The sequence below is a fragment of the Solanum tuberosum genome, unplaced genomic scaffold (genome assembly GCF_000226075.1).
Source record: "Solanum tuberosum cultivar DM 1-3 516 R44 unplaced genomic scaffold, SolTub_3.0 scf00128, whole genome shotgun sequence".
Taxonomy (NCBI): domain Eukaryota; kingdom Viridiplantae; phylum Streptophyta; class Magnoliopsida; order Solanales; family Solanaceae; genus Solanum; species Solanum tuberosum.
Window position 1 is genome coordinate 141,343 of NW_006239053.1, and position 10,731 is coordinate 152,073.

Sequence of the window (10,731 nt, forward strand, 5' to 3'; positions counted from 1 at the left end):
CTTTTTTCTCAAATAAAATCCCAACAGCCCACCAACCAAAACTCAGAACCATTTCTAAATTCCTAAAACTACATCAGCAGCCCACTTTCATTCTAATACAATACCCATTCCCAGCAACATATGTACAACGTACAGCAATACCCAATACTCATCTTCTTCCTCGATTGCGACCGAAACCAGTGCGAAAAACCCTTAAGCGAAGCAAATCGTGAAGCCCGGAATCGAAACCAAACACAGTCCGGTTGTGAACCGCGTCCAGCAGCCCAGAAAATCAACCCGAAGCAGCGCAGTCCAGTAGCGACTCAGCCCAAAATCGTAAGGCCCAATCACTGTGTCGTCTTCCTCCCGTCCCTTTCCAATTTGTACCAGCATCAGGCACGCTCTCCGTCCCCCTTTCCCCTTTCGGAATGAGTCAAAACCCCAAGGAAAAGGTGTTTGTCCGACTTGGTGAAGGAATTCAAATTTTTGAATTTAGAATTGGCCCCAAATTTCTACCCGATTCCCCCCGAAATCTACCCTAATTTCCCTTATATAATCACCTCTTATATTTATTTGTAAAGGGGGATTTTTTTTTGAACAAAAATACAAGGTAAGTTTTCTTGGCAGAAATACAGAGAACAACCTTTAGGAACAAGTAGCAATACACTCGAAATACGCTCTTGAATCGAGAATTGCTAGGACTTCTGCCCAGTTCCTCGACTATCATTCGTGTTCAAGTTTCTCGTGGTGGAAAAACCATCGTCCTCTACTCATTGTCCTAGTTCGCTGCCCCACAAACGGTAATCTTGGTACCTTTTCCTTGTTATATCTTACCCTTTTGTTCAGTATGTTTGTATTAGTTTAGGAATCCATGTTAGATTTTCTGTTATTTTGCATAAAAATGACAATTATATATAGTTCAAAGCTTGTGGTTTTTGCTCTATGTTTATATGTACATGAATCACTTTCTAGTATCTAAACATTGCTCCAACAACTCTATTTCTTTGTTTTCCTTTACTCGCTATTAAACATGGCCATAGTTAGAGTCAAGAATTATATTTCTATACATATCATATCTAACTTGAGATTATGTTTGGAAAGTTTATATTGAGAATAACTATCTCATTTGAATATATGTACTTGTTTCTGAATGCTCGAATTAGTATAAACTCAATGACTACTAATGTAACACTAATGAAAAAGAAATGTTTGTTTGATGTGAATTTACAAGTCTGTGAACTTCATAATTTATTTATTATCTAGCTCACATGTTTGATCGAGAGTATACTATTTTCTAATCATTTTTATCTCGTTTATCTATTTTGCATGAACACCGGAGCCGAAGAGTTTCACTTGAGACTCGATAAGGCCACTGATGTACAGATTCCATTTATTATCACCCTCGTTCATCTCTATTTCGTTAAGACAGCCAACTTACAGAAGGAAAAATCTTTTATGGAGCTTACATGGATCTCGATTATTTTATATTACTTGCACATCCTTACTTTTTCCTGCTTCATATTGGTTCATACATCGACCAACGGAGGAGATAATCTTTTCCTCTGTTAGAGCCAAGCATGACCTTTAATTACTTCAGCTTGTTTAATTTATTTGTGTTGATGTGATTAATGTTTTGAGTTTACTTATATGTTCTCTAATATATAACTAGTAGTTGTACTTAATTTGGAGGTTTCTTTAAGCTATGAGACATTTCCCTCATCACATAAAACTCCTATTTTGAAGACTTAAAAAATAAGTCACCCATCTTCTTCTTTTGGCAAGACCATTAATTAAAACTTGTATAAAGACAAAATGGCTTTCCTACATTATTGACTTTAAGTTGTACGCTAGTTTTCCAACTTCTTATATTGTTAATAACTAGTTCTGCTCGTGTCTTGCCCTAAATTTGATTACACACTTTCCATATCGCCGTGTCATCCTTTTTCTTATATACTAAGTATTAACTATTTTTTAAAAAAAAAATGAATAAATAATAAAGTAAGAAAATCAATCACTTTTCTTAGCCTAATTAATTAACATAAGTTTGGCCGGTTAACTGTTTTTAACAGATTTTAAAGGATGTATTACCCCTTCCCTTTAATATAAATTAGAACCCTTACCTAGAATCTCACAAGGTTAAGTAAATTTTAATATAGAGTTAATTTAGTATAATTTCAGCAAAATAAGGTGTCCTAATTCACCTTTAACATAATTAGGTGGCGACTCTTTAAAATGGTTTTAAGATTCACCAATATGTTGTACACCATTTTGAACCTCGAGTTAAAATGGGGTATAATAATATTTATTTGATTATTTGTATTTGACTAACCTTTTATCTGAATTGGTTTTATTTAATTAAATTTCCCAAATGAAAGTCATATGAGTTATATTCTTAAAATCTTTTAGTTTATTTTATTTCCAAATAAAAAAAAATGAAATGAGTTTTCTTAGTTAATATTTTTTCAAAATTAGTCAAAGTCATTTTAGTCAAATCGCCGGTCAACTGCAAGTTAGAGGGCCTAACACCTTCTTGGAATGTAGAACTTCGAACCCTTTTATTTTCAATTGATTTTATCTGTTTAAATCTTTTGAAAACCTTAAGGTTTTTTCTTGATTTTTTACTAAAAAATTAAGTGGCAACTTTGTTCTTTTGGAAATTCGATTTCTCTTAAACCATAAGTTTTCGATGATCATTTTTCTTTTATTTATATTTTTAAGTAAAACAGAACTCATTAATTCAGTATTTAAAAAAGAAAAGAAAAAAGACCAACAAAATCTTCTTGTTCATGAAAACAAAATGCTCTTTAATATTAGCCACCCGAGCAGCGTTCCACATTGACTACGGTACCAAATAAATATGGATAAATTACACATCGTCTGATACTTACATTGACATTAAACCTGCATATATATAAAATCATATGTAATATCGAATTGAATGAAATCATAATACTTACATTCTTTAAGGAAAAAACTAAACTTCAAGCAAAACCCTAACAGAATCCTTACCGTCAGAGCGGGTGATAAATCCTGGATGATTGCAACTTCAATTCCGCACCAACTACAGTGGAAGTAATCAGAAGACATGTTTCATCTATTACAGAATAAAGAACAAAGTGTAAAACAAATATCAAATCTGAAAAAATCAATGGAATGAAAAGACTAATCGTAGGAAATAAAAGGATTCCTAAGTATTTGTTATTTATGTTTAATTAGAATTTGTTAGTTTTATAGGTTCCTAGTCTTAGTTTACTTTTGGTTATATAGAAAAATCACTTCTAAATTCTTGAATACTAGTTGACAAGAGCTCTCTTTCGACTCAAATTCTATATTTTTGTGCTGAAAAAATTATTTAATATATATAAATAATTCATTAAGGATTCAGTAAACAACGGAGTGTGTGAGAGAAGTTTCTATGTAAGTTTAGGGATATTAATATCAAGTTGGGGGGGACATTAAACACTTTTGGAAATATTCTATATTTTAGAGACTCTGTGTAAAGGGAAGTTATTACTCTATAGTCTATACTACTCCCTCGTTTTCTATTTAGTCGTTAGTTATCACCCTTTGAAGTTTCATGTGTTTTAAGAAATTAGGTATGTTCGCAATTTTATTTTTATTTAATATTTTTTTAAATTCAAGTTTTTAATAATAAACATGAATTAATTAATTTTAATTAATTAATTTGACCAATAAACATGAATAAATTAATTAGTTTTCTATGTTGGTTATTAAATTCATACTTTCTAGATTAATAACTCTCAAGGGTAAAATAGGATGAATAGTGTCATTTATGCATTGATTTTGTGAAATCACAAGTACTCCCTATGTTTCTAATTACTTGTCCAGTTTTGAATTAACACACATATTAAGAAATCAATAATTGACATAGTAAGTTTACCAATTTACCCCTATTAATTATGAAGTGGATGAATTAAAAACTTTATATTTTCAAGAAGTTCTACCTTTTTAAAATAATTAATTGAGGGTATAATAGGTAAAAAAAATTTTGTCATTTCTTGATTTATCAAAATGGACAAATAATTATGGACAACTAAAAAATGAAATATGAACAAGTAATTAGGAAATATATATTGTTCTTATTATCCATGAAGTTTCTTTATTGATATTTGAAGTCATGCGGGCCTGAGCAGACAATATTACTAGTGATTTACATATTATCCGTGAAGGTTCATTATTGACATTTGACGAGTCATATCAGTACAAGTATTAAAAAGGAATCTTTATAGCTAATTGAATTGCCTGAGAAGCAAGGACTTATCTGTTCAGCAATTTACTCGGAATATTTCAACTTGTGAACCAGTCTTGCATTAACACAATCCTTCTTTCTTATCTGTATTCACAAGGAAAAAAAATTAAATAGACTTTAATTCTTAGTAAAATTATAAGTATTCTAAAATCAAACACTTAACTCCATATATAATTCAAACAAATTAAATCCTACTCAACGGAGTATAAGTGTTTTACTCCTATTTTTCAATATCAATCATTTTAATCTCCTAAATAAAAAGGTCAGTCTAACTATACAATTAAATTTATAATTTTTGAAAAATTAAAACAAAACATGAGAATTCCTATTTAAAAAAAATACTAGTAGTATAATATTTTATAGTAAATATTTAGGTTAGTAAAAGAGAAACACCATAAATAATTTCTAAGCAAAAGAAGGAGTGTCGGTTTAAAAAAAGTCCTTGTCTCTCTTTTTTTCTTAGGGCACAAGAAACGAGAATAGTCACTTATACTATATATAAAACCCACATACCAGTAAACGACTGAAAATTCTGCAGACTGTCATAATGACAATAAAGAGGAGAAGAGAAGAAGAAATAGTAACAGTGGAGACACTAGCCATGGCTAATTGTGTCAATATTTTAGAGAAGAATAGTTCACTATCACGTCGATTTTTCGAGTGCAAAACTTGTAAGAAGCAGTTTGAATCGTTCCAAGCTTTAGGCGGACACAGAGCAAGTCACAAGAAACCAAAACTGGTATTACCTTCAGATTCGATTAAATCTAAGACGAAGAAACATGAATGCTCTTATTGCGGCGAGGAATTTGTACTTGGACAAGCTTTGGGTGGACATATGAGAAAGCATCGCGATAAATTAATGGAGAAACCAAAGGAGAAAAATACTTACAAATCTGCTGAAAAGATGGAGACGGAGAGTGGAAAGAAATTTTGCTTAGATTTGAATTTGACACCGTATGAGAATGATCAGTTGACGTTGGGGATTATCCCCGCGTTTACAGTAGTTCATTCGTTGTTCTAGATATTTTAAATAAATTGTTTTATTTTTGGATTAGAGAAAAGTAGATATTATAAATTTTTGTTTCTTTCTCTCTTTTTTTTTAGTCATATTTCTGTTGATTTGTGGCTAGTCTGTATATGAAACAGATACAAATTTTGTCTAACTTATAAACTAGTTACAGGATTAATTGTTTTATTTCATTATATTATTTCCTTCTTAATTCAACCAGTTTTGTTTTGCAAAACAAAATCAATAACTTTGTGTGAACTTATGGAAAAAAATTTGATGGGAGCGCATAATTCAGATTAATCGTCGTGGGTAATATAAAAATCTACAAGTTTAGATTTCTTTAGAATCATAGAATGAGCAGTAGTTGTTTCATAAGTTGATTAACGAGTCCTTTTTCCGGCAGATGACAAGTCTCTTTAGGTTTTTGCTAATTAATTGTTTAAGGAAAATACTGAGCAATTATTAATGCCTATATGTTAATTCACAATCAAAGGAAGCTTAATTTTTCTTTTTTCCTTTTCTTTAAAAAAAACTTTTGAGCTGTAACAGTGGCTGGTTCTGTATTTTTATTTTTAGTCCTATTTGTACAACAATAAGGCAACATGGAACTCTTGAGGATCCATACTTCTTATTGGTTACGTTATTGGAGTATTAATATGGTGGCCAATCAATATAACTGGTGGTTATTAGATAATCATCAATATTAATTACCAAGTTTTTTAACTTAGTGTAATTATCAATTAATACCACCTCAAAATGATTTTGTGATAAAAGCAAAAAATGTTACTCTCTCTTTCGCTCACTTTTACTTGTCTGTTGATTAGTGATTACTATCACTTTTACTCGTAGTGAATTACTTGTTCAATTTTAAAAAATCAATAGATAATTTATTATTTATAGATCTTGTAGAATCCCAACTCAAATTGTAGAGTTTCAACTCAAATTGAACACGTCTTGTAAAGTCTCACAAAATTTCAATATCTACAGTAATCTCTCAATATATTTTTCAAATCATTGAATTTATTATATACAAAAGGTAATATAGTAAATTTGTCATTATATTAAGTAATTAATTTCTGTAAGTTAATATTAGACAAGTAAAAAGGACTGAGATATATTGTATATACTAACTGTTATCTTGTGGGAAAATTAAAGAAATTAAGTTGGCCACCAAAAGATTATATATAGTGTGTGAAAGATGAACCTTCGAACACATCTTAAGAACACGGTTTATAAGGTGGCTAGTTTGTATGCACATGCACGTAGGCAGTTAAGTCATTATTTCTTAAAGAGCGAAAATCTTAAGTATGAAGGAAACTCTATATATAATAGTGTATTTAAGTGGATAAGCGTGTCACGTATTGATTCATATATAGTTTTAGTGTGGAAATTGACTTATTAGAGTTTGTCAGACAACTAATTTGGTCAAATTTGTAATTGATTCCATTTAGTAATCATAAATTCAAGTTGGAAAAGATAGTCCCTACCATACGTACCTTGAAAAATGTTTATATCATATTACGAGGAAACATTAACTTTTCATTTTTGATTTATTTTTATTATTTTAGTTTAAAATCAAGTGTTCATAAACAGTTTTTTAATTTATTTAAATACTAAAAAAATATTTTAAAATTATTTTAGTTTAAAAACACTTAAAATAATTCAATTCAAACGGGCTCTAGCTTTTTCTACAAATTTATGACTTGTTTTGGTTTTAAACCAAGTGCTTAAAAACACTTTTAAAATTTATCCAAATACTATGGAAATGTATTAAAAATATTTTGATTTAAAAACACTTAAAATAAGTCAATGCAAAACAAGTTTTACTATATAAATACTAGCATATTCAGTATTATTATTGCCTCATTTCATGATTTCATGATCATATTTTGTGATTTGTTAAGTTGACGTGATGTTTTACAGAGACATAATTTAGTCTTTTATAGAGAAAATTAAAAGATGGAGAATATATATGCTATATTATACGTATTGTACATGGTATACTACTCTCTATCCCTATGTTCCTAATTACTTATCTATTTTTGAATTAGCACGCCTATTAAGAAAATAATAATTGACATAGTAATTTTACCATTTTATTTCTATTAATTGTGAAGTGAATGAATTAAAAATTTAAGATTTTCAAGAATTTATACATTTTTCAAAGTAATTAATTGAGGGTATAATATGTAAAATAATTTATCCTTTCTTGATTTGTCAAAATAGACAAGTAATTAGGAAAAATGGACAAATAACTAGAGAACAACTCAATACAAACTGATTGATGGTCCAACTCCCTATTAACTTGGGTGCCAATTAGTTACTACATCCTTCACCTCCCAGAGTAAACTCCAATAAGGTCTTCTCCTTTATTTTTTTAAAACTATCCTAAATTGCATGAGACTTGTCATGAACTTTAACAAAATAATAAAGTTTTTAAATTTTGTAGTCCTGAATAAAAGTTATGTCAAATGTACCAAAACATTTTTTATTCTTATGACCAAAAACATATCAGGTGAAAAACTAAAATTAAAATATTAAATTAAAAACTTAAGATTTTCAAGAATTTATACATTTTTCAAAGTAATTAATTGAGGGTATAATATGTAAAATAATTTATCCTTTCTTGATTTGTCAAAATAGACAAGTAATTAGGAAAAATGGACAAATAACTAGAGAACAACTCAATACAAACTGATTGATGGTCCAACTCCCTATTAACTTGGGTGCCAATTAGTTACTACATCCTTCACCTCCCAGAGTAAACTCCAATAAGGTCTTCTCCTTTATTTTTTTAAAACTATCCTAAATTGCATGAGACTTGTCATGAACTTTAACAAAATAATAAAGTTTTTAAATTTTGTAGTCCTGAATAAAAGTTATGTCAAATGTACCAAAACATTTTTTATTCTTATGACCAAAAACATATCAGGTGAAAAACTAAAATTAAAATATTGCTAAAAATTAAAAAAATCATTTTTTTTAACAAACTAAAAAAAAAACTAGGTCATTTTTTTAAAACAAAAAATTCCCCTAGTTAAATCTTTTGCAGTAGTAACTATCGGAGGGAGAAAGACACTAAAAGACAATTTTGCACCTATTATATGAACTAACTTTCATTGACAATTAGACTCTAAATTTTGATAGTCAGTCATATAACTTTTTTATATTTTAAGATTATAGATTCATATCTTCTCTATTCTTTTTGCAATTCAAGATAAGATTTTTTTATTTTTTTTTGCACAAAATTATTATGTTCCATGTATTTGATCAAGTCAAACCTAGAATCATTCTGGAAACTTCGTGGAAGCTCACTTTATGGACTCTTCCTTGTGCTTTAAACTTACATGAAAATTACCTGAAAAACACACTCATATTCGATGATTTTAGAAAACGCGGCGAGATCACTGAATCCGAAAATCTCTACACACTACTAGCGTTTGTCATTATGAATAGAACGCGCAAAATGTAACTATAAAATATGTGAAGCAATTGTAAGCCCAAATAGATCAGTCATCATTTTATTCAAACTCAGTAGAGAAATATCGAAGCATCTTATTTGTATCTACATTAACCAATTCTTCATAATGACGGCATTAATGAGAAAAAGCAGAGAAGACAACGGTGACGTGGAAGCACAAGCAATGGCTAACTGCTTAATGCTTTTATCATCCATAGATCGAGATCGTCGTGATTCATTTGAATGCAAAACCTGCAAAAGACGGTTCTCATCTTTCCAAGCGCTTGGCGGCCATCGAACGAGTCATAAATCGATGAAATCAACGATCGACATCGGAAAGTTTCTTCACGGAAAATTATCCAAAAAACGCAAGGTACATGAATGTTTAATTTGTGGAATGGAGTTTTCTATGGGGCAGGCTTTAGGTGGACATATGAGGCGTCACCGTGCCCCTGTAAATGAAATTAAAGATTCGTCGTCGGTGAGAAGGATACCAGTTTTGAAGAAATCGAATAGTAGCAAGAGGATATTTTGCGTGGATCTTAATTTAACTCCTGATGAGAATGATGATTTTCAGTTTTGGCCTACGGCACCTGCACCTGTTTTGCGCTGCGTTATCTGATTAATTCCCTCACACACCTCCATTGTTATCCTCTTAGGACTAGCTAGAGCTAGAAGATGTCTTTCATTTTAATTTCTTGTGTGTATATATCACAAATTCTGTTATCTATTTACCTTAAATGATCAGATTTATTTATTGAGTAGATTTATTTACAAGGCATTCCAGCTTATCATTTTGCTCCTTTTTTTGGATGATCGAAGCAATTATTCCTATGGCATAGCAAATTAAGTCTTTACTATATTTATTCGAAAAAGTGATACTTCCTTCGTTTTACAAAGAATGGTCTAGTTTGACTTGACACGGAGTTTAAGAAAATAAAAAAGATTTTTGAATCTTGTGGTCCTAAATTAAAGTTATGTCAAATGTACAAAATTATCTTTTAATCTTGTGGTCTTAAACATGTCACGTGAAAAACTGAAATTAAAATATTACCAAAAAAAGAAAGAGATCATTCTTTTTGAAATAGACTAAAAAAAAAAGGAGGTTATTCTTTTTTAAACGGAGGGAGTACTACTTTTTAAAGAAATATGTAGTACACACTCATCATAGTTTGGAGTTCTGTCGTAGATACATACACGTGGATAAACTTATTATTCTTGTAGATAAATTTAGGAGTCAATTCCCTAAATAGTCATTCAAGTTTAAGAAATTGCCTTGAAATATTATTTATATTTTATTTAGGACCAAAATATCACTCAACTATCAATATTTTCCTTCAAATATACTTACCACTTCAAATCCCACTCTCTCCTAGTTGGCATGCCATGACATTGAAGACTTTTTTTTTTTAATAATAGACATATTTAATTCATCAAACTCAATTAACTAAAATAATGATTTTACTATTTAAAAAAAAAATTGGGTAGAAAAATATGAAGGTGTTAGATATTTTTAAAGTATCTTTTTATAATCTTCATAAATTCTCACGTAATTTACATATTTATTTTGTAGAGGCATAAGTTTAATGAATTAAATATGTCTATTGTTTTTTAAAATGATGATTTAATGACATAACATATCAACTAGAATAGAAGGAGACTTTTGAGATATTTAGTATTATTTTTTGGGAAAAAATTAGTAATAATATTATTCACTTTCTATTTATTTTTTTAAAATATTGTAAGCATGAATTTCAAAGTACACAATTAATTCTATTGTAATAGTTAATTGACATTTAATATTATTGATTCATTATACAATTTATGATGATGTAAGTTAACATTCATGGTTGATTTGTATACCATTTGTTTTTTTGAATATATGTGTTTATAAGTATTCAAAATTGATGACAATATAGTATATTTAAAAAACCTATTTTTTCATAGCATAAAAAATTAAAAAGTTTAATTATAATAAAAGATTCTTTAGTATGAAAATTTCTTCTTAATAAA

At 29.2% G+C, this 10,731-nt stretch overlaps 2 protein-coding genes across 2 annotated transcripts; both read left to right on the forward strand.

Annotated features, from left to right (window-relative positions):
• The first annotated feature begins 4,768 nt into the window (after positions 1–4,768).
• On the forward strand, positions 4,769–5,284 carry LOC102583091 (zinc finger protein ZAT11-like). The gene has a single exon (XM_006350842.2). It carries the CDS (start codon positions 4,797–4,799, stop codon positions 5,268–5,270), a length of 474 nt encoding a protein of 157 aa, XP_006350904.1. The 5' UTR covers positions 4,769–4,796; the 3' UTR covers positions 5,271–5,284.
• A 3,337-nt stretch (positions 5,285–8,621) lies between these two features.
• On the forward strand, positions 8,622–9,482 carry LOC102588802 (zinc finger protein ZAT11-like). The gene has a single exon (XM_006350688.2). The coding sequence runs from the start codon at positions 8,846–8,848 to the stop codon at positions 9,338–9,340; it is 495 nt and encodes a 164-aa protein (XP_006350750.1). The 5' UTR covers positions 8,622–8,845; the 3' UTR covers positions 9,341–9,482.
• Positions 9,483–10,731: the final 1,249 nt, after the last annotated feature.

Excerpts from the sequence above, each read along its gene's own strand:
- LOC102583091 (XM_006350842.2), top strand. The coding sequence starts at position 4,797 with ATGACAATAAAGAGGAGAAGAGAAGAAGAAATAGTAACAGTGGAGACA.
- LOC102588802 (XM_006350688.2), top strand. The coding sequence starts at position 8,846 with ATGACGGCATTAATGAGAAAAAGCAGAGAAGACAACGGTGACGTGGAA.